We start from the raw sequence: 23296 nt of genomic DNA, 5'->3' as shown, positions 1-23296 counted from the left end.
TACCTAAGCACTAACTATCACAAGCTGTAACTGCTTCCTAAAAGGGAGGAGACAGCATCACACATATCATTCTCCACATGTGACTACAGGCACAAGCTGCTTGGGCACCAGGACTGACTTCTAGATGACAGTCAGAAACAAACACAAGAAAGGCACTGAGGCATCCACGCTGGGGTGGTCCCAGAGGAATAGCAAAGCACAACTGGAGGTATTTAAGGACAGTCCAGAGTCAAGAAAGAAGGTGACTGTCCCACTAAAGAACTGGTTAAACAGCAATTGAACAGGGCATTAAAAGGAAAAAGAAACAAGGGGGGAAAAAAAGGAAAAAAACAACGTATTTTTGCACAATATCCAAAAAGGCTGCTCTGCTAAATGAGGGCTCCCCCTTACTTAGTTTTGTAGGCAAGCTCCTGTGCTGCAGGGTGTTTCATGCAGCTAAGTCTTTCCCTTCCAACACCCTCAGCTCCAGATCATAGAAGGATCAGCCCAGCCCACCCCAGCCCCACCTCCCCACAACACGAGCTGGCCTGAAGTTTTTGCACCCAAACTCTGCACCTGTATTTTGGATCCTTAAGCTCTTCTTGCAGTTTTGAATAATCTGGTTTGGGGTTTTTTTTGCTTCTCTAACCAGAAGCCCACACCCTGCTTCAAGGGGTCTGCCTTTTAATAAAGGAGGAAAATGGGAAGTATAAGAATCCATATGACAATTACAGACAGGTTCTCCAAAATAGCTTCACAAACATCTATTCTGTTGTTTTTTTGGGTTTTTTTTCTTCTCTATTTTTATTGAAACTTTGTACAGAAGTTTTAAACATTTCCATACAATACTTTTAGACAGGACAAAATGCCATGATAAAGGAATGTAAACTGCAAGAAACACAGTCTGAAGTTTCCAAATACTCTCTAATAAGAGTTTTAGTTTGAAGACTAATGCAGTAGGCAAAATAATATGCATACAGTATACAAAGAACAGTATACACAGGGCCAGCAATGCTAACTATGAAAATTTTGCATCAGATTTACTTCAGAGATGTATAGCAGTATGATCATTCTATACACTAGACCAAAATTAATTTATCATACATCGTTTCTATGACAAAAAGCTTGTCATTATGGACAGTAGCAACTTACAATATAATTAAGCTGTATTAATCTCATTAACACTTCTAAATCTATATTCCTACTACAATAATTTTTTCAGTATATTGTCTTATAAGATCTTAACAGACCTTTAAATAACACTTTACCAAAAGAGACCTGGATCCATTATAGTGATCTTATCTACATGCCCATTTGGCTTATTTAAAAAAAAAAACAACAAAACCAAGGGATAAGGAAAAAAGGCAGGTTTCAAATGCTATATGATATCATTTGGTTTTGGTCTGAAATGTATTTTAGTTGAATAGTTAAAAAAAAACAAACAACAACAAAAACAAAAGGCAGTTCATTAATTTGTATTTTATATAAAATCTGCAGAAAAATACAACAGCAACAAAAACCAAAAATACTTCACAGATACCTAAAAAAACATTATATCAGAGATACAAGGTAAAGCAGCATCACTTTGACACTGTGCTTTAAAAATAAGATGAATGAAGAGACTGCTCTACTGATATTAGAAAATTTGCTTTCTTCTTGAAGAAGACTACTAACATTTTGCACAGCAACTATTTTTATAACCACCTCATTTAAAAACGTGTATTCATAGACACAGAGAATTGTCATATCATTACCATTTTTGCTCAAAGTGTCTGACTTTACACAGCAGATAATGCTAAGTGTCACCAGATGTCACTATACCATGAATTCAATATTAGAACAGAAGTGAAGCAAATGCCTTTAAACCAACACTGTAAAAGAAATTATAGAAAGTGTTTTGTCAACAAAACAAACCACTTTGCAAAACAAGAGAGCTCAGAGATCTCACAGTGAAATCAGAAATCCTACTTACATATGTTGACATTCTAGGACTACTCTTTACCTTAGGCCAATTAAAGCACATTAAACCATTTAATTATATACAAACATTTTCTTAAAAAAAACTTAAAACATTGCACACAAGTCTGCTTTTTAACATCACATAACAAGGTTAGTTTTATTTTAAAAACAATTACATTTAAGGGCACAGAACATACAGAATACCAAATTAACAGATGAGTATTTCTGCTTCGCTATACACGCTAAATCCAAAGATTTCCTCAAGAAAGCCAGAGCTTAGCAACTCCAACTTCTTCCATGTATCCTGTTCCCTGAAAGGGAGCATCTCCCAACACCTCCTCTATCTTAGGATTTAAAAAAATATATATATAAAAAAAATAAAGCTGTACGTTTTAAAGTTGTAAGCATCTTCTGCTTTAAGTGTTCACGCAGAGGTCCTTGGATGGCTCTGCCTACTTCACTGTAACCTTGTGGGAAATCCTTTTCACTACTCAGTTACAGTACTCATGACTTGCATCAGAAGTCTCATGCTGGCCCTTCTGGGATTAGAGTGAAAAGGGGCACACAGAAGTGGAGAAGTAGAAAATACACACACGATACACTGAAGGCCATTGTAATTTCTTACAATCTCTCTCCATTTCCTTTCAGGTATTATTACAAGCTAACAGGAAGAATTACAAAAACAAGAAAAAAACCTAAACTTTGGCAAAGAATAGCATCAAATCATGCATTTAAAAAAAAAATTAAATAAGACGTCTCCCAGAATGTACTATTGAGCTTAAGAAGCCTCTTTTTTTTTTTCTTTTTTTTTCTTTTTTAAATAAAAGGCATCTAACAATTTGCTGGGAGAAAATTCAAATATCTTAACAGAAAAATAAGTTAAGGGAAATAACAACAAAAAAGGTCATATTCCAAAATAAGTTTTTCAAGACTGTCATACTAAGCTCAAGGCAATAAATAAACCAATTGCTGCAAGACAGAAGCACATGTCCTCCTGACTTTATCCCTGCATGACTAGCCAGTCCCAAAAAGGAGGAGGCCAGGCATTAAAATTTATGGAACTAATTGTTCATTATGGCAGACACTTTATAGTTTTACTGGACTAAAAAGTTGGTGTTTAAACCAAACATATTGGCCTGGGTTAATACCACTTCCATGTAGATCATGATCAGAAGATTAATAAAGGCATGCTTTTTTATAGTGTACTATAAAAAAAAATCCTCAAGCAACTTTTGGAGAACTAAGGTCCATAACACAGGGCAATGTACCTCCTCACCAACAGACAGTTTGTTTGAAGCCTTTTTCCCTCCCTCTCTCTAATAAAGGCCTTTTATTGAGTGGTTTTACGCAGCAAAGAACATTACCAAGTTCTATGACCTCTAGGACATGAAAACAGAATATGACTGAAGAGGCCAGCATTAGGCAGAAAGTATTATAGAAACACATTTTTAAACAAGTGAAGAGAAAAAGCACTGGAGAAATAATATGCCTTAAGACTGCTTCACAAGAACAGGTCTAAAGATGGGGGGATTCAAATAATTACTCTAATAAGATCCTGACTGCTAATGCAGCAACTTGTTAGTTTAGAAGAAGTGAGAATATATGAACTGGGAGATGGAAGTATCTCAGATTCAACAGGCAAAGGTTGCACCCTACATCTGCAAAGGACTGTGACTCCCTACCCTAGCTGGAAGATAATTTCACCATGGATGTGACTGTAGTTATGCTAAACAGGATACAGGCATCCTGTGTATTAACTCTTCAAACAACATTCTCTTTAAATAGCAAATTACTTGAGCGGATAAGAGAGGAACAAAAACAAGCTGGGAAAAGCCATGTTAAGCAAACCACTCTCCAGGTGGCCATAAAATTCAGGCCTATAGCTTCGTCACCACATAAGGCACACTGGGGAAAAAGCAAGCACTGATGAAGCAATGGCAGCCAAGCAAAAGGGTCCCTGAGCTAACCTGGCTTCACAGGTTAGGTGGCAATACATTTGCTAATACTGAAAGCAAGGAGGACTGGTCTGGAAAATCCAAGCACCAGCAGCTAATAGAAAGACATGCCAAGTTACTAAGGGACAGTGCCTGGTACATTAGTCTCTTTCCCTGTGCCAAATTAGGCATATTAACCAGATCTCAGCCTTTTCAAGAAGGTACTGTTGGACTGGGACTTATCTTTACCCACCACAGGTATTTATTTTTTCATCCCACTAAGATCTAATTTTGCCCTAGATTACTTTATCCTGCACTGAATCAATCAATCAAAGATGTTTTACATCTTTCTTATAGTACCATCCTTCTCAACTCACCCCACTGATGAAGTAATTTGAGATGCCATTAATATATTTCACATACTACAATTTTACCATTAAGGTAAAACCCAAAAGATTTAAGTTATTTTTCCTAACAAAGCCCAACTACACAAACCACAAGAAAACGTGTCTGTCACACTGGTTATTAACATCAGGACTCAAGTATTGTAACTCTCCTCTCTAAATGTATTACAACACCACTCCTGCACTCGTTACTGTAGTTCCAGTTAAGAGTAGTCTACTTTCCAGCAGCAACAACTAAAGAAAGCAGAAAAAGGTGAGACATCTGAGTCACTGTTTAAAGTCTTGGAATAAATGGGATTCAATTGATTTAAAAGCAACACCAAAACAAACAAACAAAAAAAACCACAAAAAAAGGGAATGTAATAATTTTATCTGAAAACATGTTACGGATCATACTACTAAAAGCTATTTGGACGTATGTCAGCTTACAGCACCAATGTACCGGAAAGCAAACTGTCTCCAGCAGTCAAAGGCAAGATTAACCCAAATTTCATCTCTACAGAACTATTTCACTCACAGGGACTGGTTCTTGTTCATGTGCCAAGGAAACGTTGCTGGACCCTTGAATGGGTGCTGCTAAATTGTCAGCATGGTCCCTCAGACGGGTTTTTGGCCTAGCCGGTTTGTGCTCTCGCAAATAATTCCCAAGACAAGCTCAGGAGCAACAACAACTGGAGGTATTATTTTCATGGGAAACCTGGATACGATCACTCTTGTCCCAGAGGCTAGGGGAGTTCAATACTAGAAGTGCAGCCACACACTGCTGGCTGGCCTCTACACCTGAAAACTGGCCCTGACTTGGTTTACCATAATGGTGAGAGAACCCAGGATGGCAACACATTCTACTGCTTCACGAAGGGGGAAGAGGACCGAGCTCTGCACCCTTTTGATCTGCTGAGCTCCACTGACATGCTACACACCCAGGTTCACACACCTGGAAAATGGCCTCCCTTGCCTCAGGTATCCATCCTTTGGGAGAAAAGAACCTCAGCATCTCAAGACCTGCTGATCATCTGTGATCACCTGGGAAAAGTTTCACACTGTTTTGAAGAATCTTTAAGGGCAGACACAGATTATGACTGTACACACTTCTTATCTCCTGACACAGAATCCCTCAGGAGTTATTCCTTAAAGAAAGAATGTTTGACAGGATGAAAGGGGAAGTGGAAGAAGACATGAGGCAAAAGGACTGTGAAAAATAAGGACCATTTCTACCTCTTTCCCCTCACTTCCCTTTCTTCTTGTCTTCCCCAGTTGTTTTTCTCCCCTTACAGACTCAATATGCAAAAATGGCAGGACTGCAGGGTATTTCCTTCTAGATGTACACAGCAGAGGGAAACAGCTATTTTTCAGTGTGCTTATCAAGCTGAAGACATGCAGTCTCACGTCTTTTTTTCCCCACATGGTAGAACCTATGTACAGCTCTTGCTCTAAAAAGAGGCTAACCCTAATTATGTCCAGAAGTTTGGAGACTGAAGAGGCTGAATATATGCTCTTCTATTTCAATATACTCTTCATTTGGGTTTTGTAATACTTCTTTTTTCCTTTTCCCATCTCCCCTCCATTGCAAGTTTATCAGCTCTTGGGTTGTTTTGGTTTGGCTTTTTTTTTTTTTTAAGACAGCAATTTTTAAGTAATTAAATTTAGAGTGGATAAAATAGACAAAAAATTTCTTACAGAGAAAAAAAAGATAGAAAGATACCAACAGCTATCATGTTTACAGTGCTACAAGATGAGACAAAGTATCTTCGTGCTGTTGCTGTAAGAGAAATGAGAAACTGGAAAAAAACCCGAACAACTAGAAGCAGTGAAAAAAAATTAAAAAGTACTAAGTTGGCCAAGGTAAAACAGCTATGTTAAAAAGAAAGACTACACAGCAATGTGCACCACAGCCCTACATTTAAAAATTGTTGATACAGCTTTAATCATTTCAATTTTACACATCAGTAAATGATTATGTGTTCTCTTCATTTCATGCTGACTGATCTCTGTAACGGCCCAACTTCAAACACAGCCACCTGCCTGCCTTTGGTATATTTATACACATATACGTGGAAAAACAAAAGGATAGAACTGCAGATGGAAAAAAAGAAAGACAGATGGGGAAAATAGAAAAAGACACCACGTAATACATTCTGCCTTCAGCAGAGATAGGACAACATGTCTCAGATGGTCTTAAAATAGCCTAAAGTTGAGTTGGTCTTACAATTATAGCGTAAACAATGCCTGGATAGCAGTATGTTATTTGAAAAGAAAAAAAGTGACAAAAAAAATATAAAACAACAAATAAAACAATCTCCAGAGACCTGTATCAACTTCTGTATGTTTAGCCATACCCTTAAAAGTTCACTATTCACTCACAAAGAGAAATAGACAAACATGAATATTCCAAGCGAACAGACACAGACCAGTCCAGTATTTAGTAATAGTTTAACTTTTGGAGTCTCTTCCAGCATTTGTAAACAAACAGTCTCTTCCTCAATCTCCCGAACAGCTCTCTTGTTCATGCTTTTACTTTTAAAGCCACAGAACCAATCTATGAATTTCAAATGTCTCTCTCTATCATCAGTCTCCTCCTCGTGCTTTTTCTCTCCCATCAAAGCCGCTTGTCCATTCGAATAACAATCAACTGGTGTCTCAACTTCAGAGTGACTCACAGAAATCACCGGGTTGCTGTCATCTCTGCAAGTAACCAGGAGATTGATATCCTCAGGCTTAAGATTTTTAAGATTTTCTTCCGATTTGCCATTTGGAATGATATGGTTAGCGTTTTCATTGCACTTGAGGATGCTTTTTTCTTGTACTTTGTACAGCTCCCCCTTTGCAGCGTTCTCTTTTACCTTCCTGTTTTTCACAGCCCAGAAAGTCGTCGTCCGAACCTGCTCCTTTGTAGGCGGAGGCGTGAGAAGGCTCACTACAAACGTCACAATCCCAGTAATCCAGAAAAGAGCTGTTGCAACATACATGTAATGGATGTTTTTGATAAAGCTTGGCCTAGTATCTGGCTGGTTACACTCGGGAGCACGATAGATAAACGCCAGTATCAACCGTATCGCTCCAAGAACAAACCCAGCCATTCCGCCATAGAAAGCCCCCTGCTCATTGCAACGCTTCCAAAAGATCCCCATAAGAAAGAGAGCAGCCACCGGTGGGGTCAAGTAGTCTGCCACCTCTTGAATATAAAGGTACATCTGACCACCTTGCATTTCTACAATTATCGGGACCCAGGCAATGCTTATAACTACCATGAACGCAACAAAGACTCTTCCTACAATCATCAGTTCTCTAGATGTCGCGCTCTTCCGAATGAGTTTGTAGACATCAAGTGTGAATATGGTGCTGGCACTGTTGAATATCGAGTCCAAGTCACTCATCAGTGCAGCGATCATCACGGCCATCATCAGTCCCCGCAGACCAACCGGCACAAGTTTCATCACCAAACGTGGGTAGGCAATGTTAGAGCATCCAGCTCTGCTGCCGCAGACTTGAAAACAGTGTTCTGGATTAATGCAGGCGATATCATCTGCAAACAGTATTCGTGAAATCATCCCCGGGACAACTATAATAAACATCGGCAGTAACTTTAAGAAGCCTGCCATCAGAGTGGATCCTTTGGCATGAGCAATGTTTTTTGCAGCTAAAACTCTCTGAACTATGACTTGATCGGCACACCAGTACCAAACAGAAGCTGGAGTCTGTCCCAACAGAAATCCAGGCCAGGGAATATCTTCATCTGTTGGCTCGCGCAACATTTTAAGAGCATCAGGCTTTGGGTCGACGTTGCAGGAATTGGTATTGGAAATGTTGTAGGTTAACAAGATAGATGTAATATTTGGTGACGCTAACATGTACCTTCTTTTAACTTCTTCAAACCCACCAACCTCCGTAATACTTATGATCATAAGTGTGAGGGCACCAATAATCATAAGCAGAGCTTGAAGGGTGTCTGTGTAGATAACAGCCACAAGACCTCCAGTCACAGTCAACAGTGCAGTCATTCCAATAAGGAGGATAACTGACAAATAGAGGTTCCAACCTAGCGATTCTTGAATAAAAAGTGCCCCTGAATACAAGTCAACTGAGAGTTTGGTGAAGATATAAAGAATAAGAGACAACGCTGCAAAATATATTTGAATTCTATGCCCTCCAAAACGCTTGGACAAGTATTCAGGCATGGTGTATACTCCCGACCGGATGTAGACTGGGACGAAGACCCATCCTAAAAGCTGCAAAAGCATTAAGGCGTTGAATTCCCACGCACCTACTGCAAATCCACTCGCCGCTCCAGATCCTGCGAGCCCAATGAAATGTTCACTTCCAATATTGCTCACAAACAAAGATGCACCAATAGCTACCCAGGTCATGGAACGCCCTGCCAAAAAGTAGCCACTTACGGTGCTTCGATTGTATTTCCACATGGCAAAAAAACCTATGCACATTACAAGCACGAAGTACAGTGCCACAATGGCAATGTCTGCTGTTTCCAAAGAAGCCCTCATTTTGGTAAACAAAATGACTTCGCACAGCTGACGTCCACTTCTCGCCCCCCAGCAAACGTCTTTTAAGCAACACGTGAACCAGTTAACATATATCAACACTGTGGATCAAATTCTTTGTCCCTTGGTTTGCTGTCCTGATGCTGGTGGTTGTGGTACATTTACTTTCTCCGCTTCTCAAATGGAAATTTGGAACTTAGCACGCACTTTTAATCCACATTCCACAAGAGCATCAGCCTTAACTCAGTTGATGTAGGAGAAATTCTTAGTTGCAGCTAAGTTTAGTGAGGCCTACTGTACCAACCCTGCAAGGCAGCAAAGACAAAAGACAAAGATTGAATTAGAGAAGAATTTCATGAAGTTATGAGAAAATATTTGAAGTCTAGTAAAACAATGACTCAACACCACAGATTTTTTCCCCCCCTTATATTTTCTGCTGTATTTATGCAATCTGTAATACAGATAATTAAATATTTGTACAACTAACTAGTAACGCCTTTTATAAGTCAACTTTAATGTTTACGAGTACCTTGAGGTATACAGCAACTCTGGAGTATCAAATGACCCAAATTCCCCAGAACCAGGCAAGGAACAAACACATTTTCTTTTTGTTTGGAGCCTCGTAAGTCTACTCCTCAAGCCACTAAACAGGCCTTCCTTTTTCAAGCAATGTCAGGGGGAGGAAGGGGGGGGGGGTGTGGCGGAAATCAAGCACTAAGGAGCATTAACCTGGCTAGTCATTTCCTGTATTGTTCTAGCACTATACCCCACAAATCTTGATAGATGCCAATGTCACATGTACACACTTGAGACACCAGCTGGCTGCCAGAGCTAAAAATCAAAGTGAAGTCAAAATGCAAAACCACATGCATTTACGATCAGCTGGAGAATCAAGGTTATTCCACAAGTTTTACCAAAGTTTGCACCTGTCTGGCATACAGATGATCACAGGGTTACATTTCACTCTGAAAGCTCTTCATATGTATCCCATGTAATCCAAGTGAACAAAAAGTCCCTTTCAACCAAGTGACAAAAGCAAAGCTATGCCCAACATTCAGCTCTAGTGTATTTCTGTGTGCCATGTGCCTTTTGATACCCACAGCCACATGGATTCAGAATTTTTTGGGAGCACTCTAGGCACAGGAGGGAGAACAAGATAGATTTTGGTAGCAGTCAAGTTATTAGGATGCCAGAAAACACTCTTCCCAGCACTGTACATTTGCATCCAAGCATGGAGAGAATCACATTAACATCTGAGGTAGAAGGTTTTGAGGCAAAGTATACCCTACTGCTCTATTCCTGAACCCCAAATCCCCTACCAAAGCGTGTCAGGAAACAGGCACTCATTTAAGCAAGAGGGATTGAAGCACTCAACATGGATAGGAGGGGATAATAAAAAGACTTGCTGGCTGACAACTGGACAGATGTGAAAGGAAGGGGCACCAAAGAGGTGCACAATAGCTCCTAACTCTGCCATGAAGGTAGGATGCTCCTATCTCCGATCCATGCTTTGGGCAGTATAATTTACCTATTGGACCCAAAACCATTAACGGGTTTACAGAGTGTTGGACTTAAGATTCTTCTACTTCCTACACTGAATGGACACAGCAAAGGAAGAGAAGATCAAAATAAAGAACCAGTTTAAAGATCAAAACATGAATATTAAGCATTCAAGAGTATCACAAAAGAGTAAGGAACAAGGTCTGTCTCCACTCCTCTTTCCCAGCCACTAGTAAAGGTAACAGGCACAAAAGTCTCTGGATCTTTGCTTTGACTATAAGGCTTACCTGCCTTTTAAGTCTTACAAGCATCAGCTTCAGGCATTCCTCTTTCCACTTAATTTGCAGAAGTGTTCTGCCACTATGCTGGAGCTCACATTTCCCTATTAATCAATCTATAATTAACACAAACACCTTGATAAAATATTCCACTACTTGAGTGGTTTCTTGTTTAGAACCCCTGTAGCATATTCATTCTTACAAAAAAAAAATTTTAAAAAAATCATAAATTCTCAGATCATAACAAAAACTATAGCTAAGGTTGAAAATGCACACATTCCCCACTCTGCCTCACTTTGTGCACTACTAAAGGTAGCCACGGTGCTGATTAAGAATATGTACTTCTCATTAAGGCAGATATATTTTTAAAAAGCTTACAGCAAACCACAACTTCAGGCTTAAGGAGAAATTAACAATCATGTTACTCGTATGAGCTGTATGATTCTCTACCACCAGCACAAACACACATGAGGATCTTCATTCTGCTGCATCTATAGCCAATAATAAGAGACTACAGAGACATGGCACAAAATGGACTGATCACAGTAGTGTGGTAAATTTACCATGCTCATAAGCCTCAAACCACAGATATACTTTAAATTCTTCCACAGAAGAATTTACATTTATTGCCATCTGCAAATGCAGCAAAAGTTAAATAGTCCATTAGTTAAATCCAACACAAAATTATAAACACTTCAGATCATACAACACTATCAGATACAAGTATAATGTACTCCTCTTAGTTTTAAGCACTTTTGAGTAACACTTCAATAGTGTTTTATCTTTTGCTAAATTCAGCTAAATTTTCAAGTGCAACTACATTGTTTATATAAAAACTATAAATATTTTAAAGAAAGAGGAAGAAAAGATTTTACTGAGACACAGTAGAAAAAAGAAAAACTACTATACAGAAAATTAGAATGGGCAATCTAAGGAAACGGTAGTAACCCTCTTCCATTGTTCTGCTCTGTTGCTGAAATATGTTACTTTAGCTCACTTCTCAACATCTCTCCCATAGGTTAATCAATAACCCTGCAAAACTGTACAGTGATGTGCATAAATCACAAAAATATTAGTTAAAACTATACCTATTTGATACAAGAGGTACCCAGTTCATAGTACAATCATTACAAGCACATTAAATCCTTCTGAAAATCATAAGTAGAAAATACAGCTGCCCTTGAATAAATTGTGGCATTTCTCAACTAGGATACTTGCCGAACTGCTTGTGGACTCATTCTAATAAAATAAAGAATACATTACGTTTCTTGAGCACTTTCTACCAGCAGGTACAGCCAGATCATGCATTTGAAATAATCAGTTTACAGAGACCAGAACCATCACCTTTGTAATCAAGGCCTTAATTTTGCAGGGTTCATCTTACTTGAGCAGGAAGGTGGAAAGTTTTCAGCAGCCACTACAAATTTCCTACACTGTTGTTAAATTGCTGTACTAAAGTAGCTTCTTGTACCAGTTTCTTATTAGACCTAATTCTAAAATAACCCTGGAAGTTTTTTTCGTTACAAAAATGAGACTCATCCTTCTGAACTTTCAGCAAATTATGACCTCAAGTCTTAAGAAGGACTTCTGAGACACCCCATGCGAATTTAATCTCAAGTTATTAGAACAGTGTACACTGTGGCACTGACATAAAAAAAGACAGGCACTGCTGCCAAGGACTGTGAGGTTTTTTTTCCCTAAGGCTGTTTTCTGGCTGGATCATATCAAAGACACAAAACAACGTGCTTCTCTCTTGTCTGAAGATAGACGGCTACAGCTTTGGTGAAACAACGCATATGTCGCTCCAACAGGCAGCCTGTCCTTTCAGAAAAAAAAAAAAAAAGGCTCAAACAATTCCCTAGAGAGATATTAGATAATGTGAAGCAGATTTAGGGTGGGATCTTTAGGAGAAATTCATATGATTGTTTTAAAGGAAAACTTTCTCCACAGTGCTTTTCTAATAACACTGGTCTTAAAATATGCCAGAATCAAACTGCCCCAACCCTAAAGCAATTGTTTGTTTTCTGCTCAGCCTACTTCTCAGCAGATGTGAAGTTTCCCAGTTAATTTCACTTTTCAGCCCCAATGGCCAACGCTTTCAGGGTTAATTTGACAAAGCAGGTACCCACATATCACACAGGATTTGCTACTGTCACTTGTTAGCAAAATAAGTACATATTTAACTTTGTTCACAGAATTCAAAGTAGTTTCCAAGTTCTTCCTTAAAAACAACTTTTTCCTTCTCCACCTTCTTCAGGCAGGAGTACATCAACTCATACCGGTAGAATTCTACTCACTGAGCAACTCACTCACATGGAAGAAACGCACCCAGATTGCCAGGTTTAACACCTAAATGGAAAATATTAACAATCTCTCCTCTACCCCAGAAAAAAGAGTATTGTATCTTAAGCAGGCCTGTATAACATTCAACCACTCAAGTGTGTTGCCTGGCCTGCTCACACTGCAGGCTACCTGCTACAGACATGCAAGCGAGTTCCTACCTGTCCACTGCTCCACAGTGAACACAAGGTTGTCTGAAGTAGCCTCTCAGAAAAAAAAAAGAACAAAAAAAACAACCCACAGGAAAAAAGCTTCATTCCATTTATTGCAGCACTCTAGAAGACAAAAAAAGGAGCACAAATGTTCTTCATGAAATAACCAATATATATTAACTTAACCTTATGTAGCACGTGCCCTTGAAGAAAGCAGGGGCTATCCTTGCCACCTGCTCAGCAGAGCCCCAAACATCCAGGACAACAATTTCAGGACTCTCCCTTGTAAATCAGGAGCTGGGGCAGAAGAATCGAGCAGGAATCCCACCTGAGACAAAGAGGGTACACGTCACAGGAAGCAGGAAAGCTTGGAGGCAGAAGTTGACCTGTAGCATCTAATAGATAACTTGAGTTAAGGTCTGGACTGGCATTCACAACAGCTCAACAGGCTGGAACAGAACAGTACCACATTTACAAGTTACCTCAATAAGCAGCAACCTGACTAACCTGTTTGCCACATGCGCTCTGCTGCGCCAAAGTGATACAGCATCAACACCTCTGCTGACCTTGAAGAACATAGGTGCCAAAGAGGCAACTCTATAAATTATCACTACCATAAAAGTCCAATTTGAGGTGCAAGGCTCAAGTCAGTCACTCAAAGGAGTTATAAACACACAGTGCACTTGTTTGGTTTTTGTCTGGGGTGTCAGGAATTTCTCCAGTTCTGGTCCTCATTTTACTGTAGCATCAGAAAAAGCAGCTTGCTCCATAATAAATTCTTCTCGATTCTTTTTTAAAGGACTGCTGAAGGAGACATGAGAGAAATAAAAACCTCACAGTATGCAGTTCAGTAGAAGCAACAGGACTACACTGCATTTGCCAGTCAGAAAAGCAATGCTACTGTGGACCATGACAGAAGCAGTCGCTGGAGTACTGTAAGGCCAACTGAAGCTGAAGGGCACTGTGACTGACAGTGTTAGCGTAGCAGATCAATTTAGTAATTGTTGGGGGGTTTTTTTTGTTTTTAACCATTCCTTCTCCCCCACCCCCTTATTCAGGTCTCCTACCAAGTTACAAAATAAAAAGGAGGGGAAAAAAAAAGGGGCAGAAGAAAGAGGATGCAGCTTTATAGCAGTGCTCCTTCAGTACTCCATAAATACAACAGAAGCTACAGTACCACTGAATTGCAAAGCAAGAGGAAGATGGATCATTTTCTGAAACCAACATCACTAGCAGTGCCTCACGAAGACACTTCATGCCATTGCATGGTACACATGGTTTCCTTCCCCATCAGTCAGTCTCCAACACTCTATCAGGAACAGTGGCTTTACTTGCTTCCACTATTCTTCCAAAAAACTAAAGGGGAGGAGGTGGTTAAGCTAAGGACAGAAGAAATGAGATTAAAAGTTCCTTTTTATTTGTTAAAATAAAGAGATACCAGGAAGACACTCCTCCATGCCTAGCTAGACATATTGTAGTGATCTTACTCGAGTATTACAAAAGACTAGTCCATCAGCTTAAGTTAAACTGAGTATTAGTTTAAAGAAAATACACAGGATAGTACTTCCTTTTCCCTTTGTCAGCCCAAATAATTGGCTTATATTTAAACAGGTGACAGATGTTATCTGAATTCTCTGAAGAGATCAGAAAGTACAGCTGCTGCCCAGCCCTGCAGAAGAAATGGGCCACTCTTCCCTGGCAAGTAACCAGAACTATTCATGCCTCTGCCATAACTCCACCAGATGACTACCAGAGGCTGAGAGGCCAAAGATGGGTTGCCACTATAAGCAGCTCCATCCCTCAGCAAGGAAACCATGCTTTTCTTTGCAACTGCAGAGGATGTTCTTCCTTCTACACAGGGACTGGAAGCAACAGAGTAGAAAAGGCACATGGTCAACAAGTAACTAAGTAAATAGTGCAACAGGGCAAACACTGAAAGAACACCTTTTCATCAGAGGAGGCATCTCCTCCAGGAAACAGCAAAAAAATAGAAGATTATGACATTGTGCAGCATCAGGCACAACTTTCCCTGCCAGGTAAGTGCATCAAGATGTCAGCTGACATACCAAGTTGGAAGCTACAGAGGGACACTAAGCCAAATGACTCAAATTCCTTCTTGAAGCAACCTAAAGTACAAGAGCACAAGTGTTTTCACTGCCACTGGCAAGTACTTTTTACCATAAATTAGTCAGATTAAGTAGAGAGTCACTAAGAGCAAGAAAAAGCATCAATATGCAAGTATTTGATTTCTGCAGAGGACTTGGGGCCACAACATCATTTGCTGGATGTAGAGGACAAACATTATCTCCCTATTAGAAACAGGCCACCAGTAAGCACTGTAAAATCCCTACACTACTGAAGATGACCATTTTCTTTAGCTGCAAGGTACAAAGACGTGATCCAGTTGATCACCATTCAGCAGTAACAAGCATATTCCTAACCTAGAAAAATGTGCTGCTTCACCCCATTTGAAGAGGATTTTGGTAGAAGAGTCTAGACTTCAGAGTTACTTGGGGAATGAGAAAGGAGTAGTGGAAGCGCCAGTCACCATGCAACTGGGCAAAATACTAAAGACACTGTTCTGAGAATTTCCAGGCAGAATAAAAAATAAACCCAGACTCATTAAGTTTATTTAGGAGCTCCTCAAGTTGCCATCACATTTATGGCTGCCCAGTCTTTCCAAGAACATGAAGCATCACAAGTTGTATTGAAAGGAAAGACCGAAGTTTCAGGAGCATATATAATCCTAGAATTTAAGTTTTAGGCCCTCCAAGCTTTCTAGTCTGCTGAGTGCTCTTGCAAAAATTCTGATCCTTCTTGTGGACTTTAAGACATCAAAACAAGACTTAAGCATGATATTGCTAAAAAAAAAAAACCAACAACCAGTGCTCTTCTACATCAAGCTTTGTAATTACCAATATTAAAAGCTACAGACATTGATTTATTTTTATAAGTCTCAAACACATCAACTCCACTGAACACATTCCCCCTTGCTGTAGCCATGTTCTGCATATACCTTCATTTTTAATTATTATTCCTTGGATACGTGGATTACTGCAGCACAAGGACTACCTTGCAAGTGGACAAACCAGCATTAAAAAGAGAGATGTGAAAAATAGCAGAACAATGGTTCTGATGTAGCTCCTCACAATTCTGTATCTAGGGATCATGACCCTTCCTTTTATACGATCTGCTTCTTTCCCTCCCCTCACCAGAGGTGATCCATTTTTCTTAGTATCTCGTTTTCAGCACCTGTACTAGTCTTCCCACAGTACAGGTCCTTCACTTACACAAATCTTGCCTTATGGAAAGTAGTATTTTAACTTCCCATCTTTCCTGTACCACTTATACATAACTAGCTATATTTTGCCTATCTGTCCTCCCTTTTATTTTTCACGCCCTTTCACCTTTTTATCAGTTTTTCTACAGAATGCACACCAGAGATATTCCTGCTAGTCCACTGGGTAGGCAGTTTTGAAAGGAACAACCTGGTGCCTGGTGGTTCCTGCTGCCCTCGGATAAGCAGCAGAGGCTGGTATATGCAGGTCTATCAAGCAACTGCTTACACATAAGCAACTCTCACATTGCCAGACTTCAGGCAGAGGAGGTCTGGGCAGCTGTGGCTCAAAGAATTAGCAGCCTGCTCTGGCTGGGGTCTGACAAAAAGCAAGATAAGTTACTTGACTAATAACGAACAGCCACCAAAGTAATTTTTGGGTGAAAATTGCCAGTGTTATGGCTCTGGAACAAGAGAATTGGAGAAATCAGCTTCTGAAAGTATGTAAAGAAAGCAACAACTTCCATCATTACAAAATACAGTATGTATGATGCATTAGAAAAAGGCAAACATATACACAAATTCATACCTGAATTAATTTAACAGGTTACTTTAAATTATATAATGGACATCTTTAAAAGAGTCAGTCACTTTTGACGGTTTTTACAACAATGAGAGCAATAATGCTATTTTATCACAGCAGGTTCTCTCTCCTTCTTTTTCAACAGTTAAAGGACAGATAATCTGCTCTCATGATTAATATTACAAGTATCTCCCTCTTCAGATACATGATGTATCCACATGTATATATACACACAGTGAAAAATATCAGGAAATATACATAGCCAAGACAGAAAAGCACATTGCTAGGTAGGTAGCAGGGGCAAAGAGAAGCGGTATCTGAAGGTTAAGACACCACTCCTGCCCACTGAGGAGGGGCTCGCCAAATCCCACCGAAGTCTGCCAGTCCCAGCATGGACATAAGGGCCTCAGTGCTCAGGCTTGCAGCTCCACAGCTTAGGGAACAAGAGTTGCAGAGTTAACCAGGGCTTTCCATTACATACACTCACTCAAGCACATCACTCAATACACTGCAAAAGCCTAGTTAAACCACAAGACTTTCAAGCTCCATATTCTTGCCTTCAACTTAGTACTACTGGCTTTGGACAATTTTGCCACATTCACTTAGCTAACAACTACTTGTTATAAAAAGGCTTAAGCTATTTTGTAGAAGAGAATAATCCCCTGACTCCCCACATACCCAAGCCAGGCACATATCCCACACTTGGCAGAAACTTAGAAGAGACTCTCAAGTCTTAAGACTGAAAAGTGACAAAAGTCAGCCAAGAGAGTATAATTCTCAAATGCTGTCTGTATAACACACTTCAAAATCCATTTATTCTTATAAAAATGCTTAAGGCAGAAAACAAAAAGCTGAGTCCTGCAGGAGAGTCAATGCTACATCTTGTGGTTTTCCAATCTTGCCTTTTAGTTCCATCTCTTTGGTCTTCCAGCACCACCCACGACACAAGGGTCCTTCCCTGCTAAGCATGATATTGCTAAGAGGTGCTTGTTTCAGCCTACTAAAATAGTCAAAGGAAACAGATTAAAATTTGTATGTAATTTTAACCTGCTAAGTAGGGGAGAGGGACAGGGAAGATGTACAATTTAAGTGTAAGAACAGGCAAGCCCACCAGAAGGGGAAGAAAATAAAACTTGTGTGTGTCTGCTTACTGCCCTCTTCATTCTATCTCCTTTCTTCCTAGCAACTAAGACATCAAAAGCTCAGCTGCAGCAGCTGCCTACACAGCAACTAAGTGTAATAGTCAAGATGTCAAGCAAAACTACTGCCCATTACTTTGGCTTTCCTAAAATAGCTAATGATCTCCACAGCAGGTAGGGAATTTTTTTAAACAACCAATTCCAAAGGCAACAGATGCTGAAGACAAGTTACCTTGTGTAAACATGCCAGTCAACTGAGAGCCCAGACCCACTGTAGTATTACAGAGGTGGGCGGATGGGTCACCTAGTCCAGGGATTTGCTGAAACAAGGTAATTAGTGTTTTGACTATGACACACACTATGTATTTGTTATTTGTTACAGGTGAAGTGGGGGAGAAGAGTATGCTGCTTTTGAAATATTGACATGCTTTCTCATTTTGAGGAAAATACTCTAGGAATATAAAGCATCTTCAAACTGTCCATTCACTTCAGTTCCAGTTACAAAGTTGTTTTGTTGAAGACGGGCGTCCCAGCTCGCAAGAGTCGAGCAGCAGCAAGGACAGCATGGGAATACCGCCACCTTCTCTCTTTTTGTCCTAGGTTCCCAAGGCTGCCAGTTTTCCTTGGAGGGTGTCTCACATTGCCGCCCCGTGGTCAGTCTGCAAAACAGCATCAGAGCAATAGGAAGCCATTTCCAGCTCTTCCTTCCTTTTCCTTCCCCCCCCCCCCACTTCCTTCCCCAGGCTCTCAAGGGAGTTTCAATAGGACTACGAGAAGGGTAGGAAGAGGAAGCCTCCCTGAAGGGCACTCCTTTCTCCAGCAAGCAACAGCTCCTGCTCATTCACTAGTGGGTCACTACTCCTTTCTGCTGAAAGTCCTGACCTGCCATAATCTCCCTGCTGAAAGCCAAAGCTTACTCTCCCGGGAGAATGTTATTAGTAAGAAAGTCACCTTTTGCTATGCATAGTAAAGTTCAACACATGAATGCTGTGTCTTCACTTTGCACCTTCACCACAACTGCGGTGACTGACCCAGGCTCTTCACAATAGGCAAGCGTTGTCCATGTACATCTGTACACTATGGATAACAAGTCTGCCATCAAACTCTCCAAGCTCACTGTACTACCGAAAGCCACACACATGGGCAAAATTCACTATTTCCACTCTATGTTCCACTGGCCTCATACCTTCCTTTTCCCAAAACATCCCCTCCATATACTCCAACACAGAGTAACACAAATCAAGTCTCTCACACAACTACTCTTCAAATAAGACTGATACCACAGATAAATCAGATTTTATTTCTTTATTTTGAGGGTGCTTTTAGGGTTTTAGATTGTCTTCCTAAGAGTCACTGACTAGAGCCTCTGCTGCTCAAGGACTGTCCGCAGGCAATTTAACAATGCACCACTTCTAGTGCAAGTCAATTACCTGATCACACACTACCTAAAAAACAGGACAGAGAATGGCTGATCAGCTTTGACTTTGGAATAAAGTCATGAGCTTTTGCAAAAAGTACATGCAGACACCTGGTGACAAAGCTTGAAAGTAAAAGCTTTCCTCTTGCCCTCCCCCTCCCCAGCTCTTGGGGTGTTGCATTTTTAAGATGCAAAAGGAAAGCCTGAAGGGGCTCTGAGGAAGTCTGCCAAGAAACAAGTGGCCATGGGAGCACCAGGCCGGGCTATGGCGTCATGCTCACCCTGTAACCATGTCGAGGCTAGCTGAGTAGGGAGGGGGCCAGCTGCACAACAGACTCCATGGTTCACAACAGAAGCCACATGCAAGAAGACAATGAGGAGGAATCCCTGACTTGAACAGAAGAAGTATTAGGGAGCAAGAGTTTAAAGCAACAAAAGTTAATTTGAGGAATTTATTCTGCCTGTATCAGTGAAAACGCCCAGGTAAGTATTAAAAATAATTGTGGGTGGGGGAAACCACACAGAATCACAAACTTTGCCTCTGAAGAGGGCTGTGAAAGTCTACCAGACTGTTGCTCTGAGGTTTTGTGCTCAAGCTACCAGGGAGCTCACAAGACTTAACGGCAGCCCTAGAAGTGAAAGAAAGCCAGGTGGCACAGGCTTACTTTTTATTATTACTATTATTATTATTGCAAGGCAGGGGAGCTGTCAGAGATGAGGAAGGATACCTTCACCACCACCAAGAGAAGAGTCAGCACTTGCTTGAGCCTCAGACTAAAGTCAGCCCTGGAGCACACAGCCACAGCACAGAGGGACAGTGAATACCTGCCCAGGGTAGCTTCATCCGGAAGCACTGGTGTTAAAAAGCTATGCAGTTTATTTAGGATGGTACATCATCTCTCCAACTTCTACAGGAAGGAGTGAAGTAGTCACTCCATGATTTCAGACTGTTATTAGCCCCATATCCCAAGTTTTGACTAATTTAAGTTAGCATTATGATCAATATCAGGCACTGCAATTGGGGTCATTAGATGAACCGTTTTGCAAGGATTCAGCAGCACCATGTAGCATGTAACTGCTACACAGATTTTTTTTTTTGCAGTGTTCTCCTTACACAAGAAAGGCAGCAGTTGCTAGATAGTGTAACACAAAAAATACACCTGGATGTGCTGCACTGTCAACATCAACAGAAAAACACAGCATCTGGAGACAGACTCTACATTTTAGACTCTAAACAAGGGTAGTTTAAAAACAGCAGTACACTTGAACCAAAACTTAAGTGTTTTAAAAGAATCATAGAGCTAAAAAGACACTTTTATATCCATTAGGAAAGAATATACCAGAGAGTCAAACTTCTAAGAGGAAAAAGTTGTCGATGTTAAATCCTGAATGCATCAATGCTCACTAGAAGCATCTTACAGTTAAAAGCATATCCCTGCACACCTGTGCTCAGACCCTAGGAACCAAAGATCCTTTCCAACAGACAAGCACTTCATGGCATCCTTTCAGAGTAGTCGGTTTATTCATGTCCCTGTATTATGTCAGATGTGCTACGCTTTCTGTCCTGCTCTGCATTTACAGTGTCTGACAGCATAATGCCATTGACAGCATGTATACAAAAAGCATCTCATCACCTTACCTATGGCTCATACACTGATGGAGAGGGGAGTGGAAAAAAAAAAAAAAGTAACATTAAAATCACGTTTACAACCCAAGTCCAAAAGCAGCATGTTTTGTCACGGCGAATGCTGCTCACTGAGGTGGTGCAGCAAATGTCACCAGATTTTTTTCCCTGTTGCTGTATTTCTCCACTAGAGGACTCACCTGAGAAGTCTACTACAGCTTCTGCAGTTAAACCAAGTTGAAAAAAAAAAGAAAACCAACCCTGACATGTGGATGGTACATGTAAAATGAATGGAAATGTACTAGTATATGTCGTACATGTAATACATGAAGACATGCTCCAGGAACTACAAAAGAAACACAGCAATGCTATTTAGCTTACTGCTGTTCTATGACAAATACACATTACAATTTAAATGAAGGTTAAATGCAAGAGCAACCATGTCCACGCTGGGTCAGATCAGAAGGGTAACAGCCTCGCAGAAGCGCTGCTACGTTCCACCACCAGCACTGCATATGAAGCTGGAGAGCAGCAGATAAACAAAGGCTACAGGAGGTACTAGAGAAGGGCCAGCATCAGCTATTATTTTCCAAATACAGGGTCCCATCTACACAGAGAGGTTGTTTTTATTATTATTATTATGCACAAGTACACCCCCCCACACACACACACTGATTCAGCTCTTGTAAAACAGAGCATCATGTAACCTCACTCGCTCACACCACGGCTTATCATCGTGCCACCAATAAGCAGTGGCAGCGGCTAGCAACCCTTCCCGTGGGCGATACGGGGAGCCGTATCAGCACGGCTCAACTGGTGTTAGCAACGGCAGGGGGAAAAAAAAAAAATACATCAATTAAAAAGAAAAGAAAAAAAAATCCTTGAGACTTCCCTGGTAGAGAGGGGGGGCTGGAGAGACAGGGAGATGGCACCCCGCGGTGGGTACGCCCGCCAGAGCGAGTCCTCGCTGACCCCCAGCAAGGCTCGCCTGAAGGCCCCTGGAGGGGCGAGGGGGCAGGGCGCGGGGCTGCTGCCCCCCAGCACGGACCGGCGAGCGAAGCCACCGCAGGTGCCGAGGAGCGGGGAGCCGAGGCGGGTGTGCGGAGCACAGGGCGCTGGTGCTGCGGAGGGGCAGGGAGACGTGCCGGCACCCGCGGGCAGGGGCGAGGGGCAGGGCTGCGCCCGCCCGCAGCGGGCAAGGGGCGAGGCGGGGGAGAACACGAGAAGGAGAAGTGCATCAGTTTCGCTAAGCGTGGGATCTGCTTACCTGCGGACCAAGGGGGAGGGAGGGGAGCGCGGCCCTAGGGGAGCAACTAAGCAAAGTCTCCACAGGAGCAGGGAGGCGAGAAAGGAAGAGGAAGGGGAGAGCGGGCAGAGACAGACACGGAGGAGGCTGAAGCACGCTGCGCAACCTCGCTCCGCGGCGCGGAGGGGAGGGCAGGGCTCGCCCCAGGGGAAGGGGCCGGTCGGGGCTGCCGCGGGGAGGCCGGAATGCGGCGGCGGCGGCTGGAGAGGCCGCCGGGGGGTGGGGGGGCAGGAGCGGGAGTCGGCCAGGTCCCACCTGCCTCCCTCCCTCCCGTCTCCCTTCCCTCACTCACCCTCTGCATGGCTTTCAGGATCAAAGCCAGTTCATAGCGGGGCATCTTAGAGCCGGCTGTGGCTGGCGGGAGGAGCGGGGATGCGGCGGGACAGAGGGTGGTGGTGGTGGGGAAAGAGGAGGAGGAAGGGTCGGCGACGATGCCGAAGAGGGGGTGACCGGAGGAGGAGGAAGGCGCGTCCCCGGCGGCGCTGGCAGCGGCTCTCGCCCGCTCGGCTCCCAGGCTGCACCGATGCACAGGCGGGCGGCGCGGCTTAAAGGGCGCCGGCAGCTGCGCAGGCCCGGCCGCACCGCCCCCCGCCCGCCGCTAGCGCCGCCCCCGCCGCCCGCCCGCCCGCCCCGGGGCTGCCCCGGCCCGCGGGGACAGGGGGGACACCCGCCATCGGGGAGCGGGCCCGCAGGCGGGAGGGCAGAGCCGCGGGCTGAGCGCCGCCCTCCCCGCTGCGGCGGCTGGGGGCCCGCGCCCGCCTTCCTCCTTCCCGCCGCGGCCGCTGCCGCCGCTGCTGCAGGGAGTGGAAATTTCCACTGTGCCCGCCCCCTCGCTCCCCCCTCCGCGCACACGCACACACACACACACGCCCGAGACCGCACATGGTGAGGGGGGTGGGGAGGGGGAG

The 23296-nt window shown here is 42.4% G+C and overlaps 2 protein-coding genes across 2 annotated transcripts in view; both read right to left on the bottom strand.

Annotated features, from left to right (window-relative positions):
- Window positions 1-22986, bottom strand: part of MRPS6 (mitochondrial ribosomal protein S6) — a 47830-nt gene extending 24844 nt beyond the window's left edge. The window contains exon 1 of the mRNA XM_051610246.1: window positions 22681-22986. Within this exon, the coding sequence (XP_051466206.1) occupies window positions 22681-22725 (45 nt within the window). The 5' untranslated portion in view covers window positions 22726-22986. The remainder of the gene's footprint in view (window positions 1-22680) is intronic.
- On the bottom strand, window positions 1439-22767 carry SLC5A3 (solute carrier family 5 member 3). Its single transcript, XM_051610235.1, has 2 exons — window positions 22681-22767; window positions 1439-9077 (listed from the first exon to the last, which is right to left on the bottom strand). Exon 2 carries the CDS (start codon window positions 8773-8775, stop codon window positions 6634-6636), a length of 2142 nt encoding a protein of 713 aa, XP_051466195.1. The 5' UTR covers window positions 8776-9077; window positions 22681-22767; the 3' UTR covers window positions 1439-6633.
- Window positions 22987-23296: the final 310 nt, after the last annotated feature.

This window comes from Apus apus, chromosome 1 (assembly GCF_020740795.1).
Source record: "Apus apus isolate bApuApu2 chromosome 1, bApuApu2.pri.cur, whole genome shotgun sequence".
Taxonomy (NCBI): Eukaryota; Metazoa; Chordata; class Aves; order Apodiformes; family Apodidae; genus Apus; species Apus apus.
The sequence above is the reverse complement of the archived record's forward strand: the minus strand, read 5'-3'. Positions and strand labels throughout refer to the sequence as shown.

Bases quoted from the DNA above. Each gene is read 5' to 3' on its own strand.
- SLC5A3 (XM_051610235.1), bottom strand. From the start codon at position 8,775: ATGAGGGCTTCTTTGGAAACAGCAGACATTGCCATTGTGGCACTGTAC.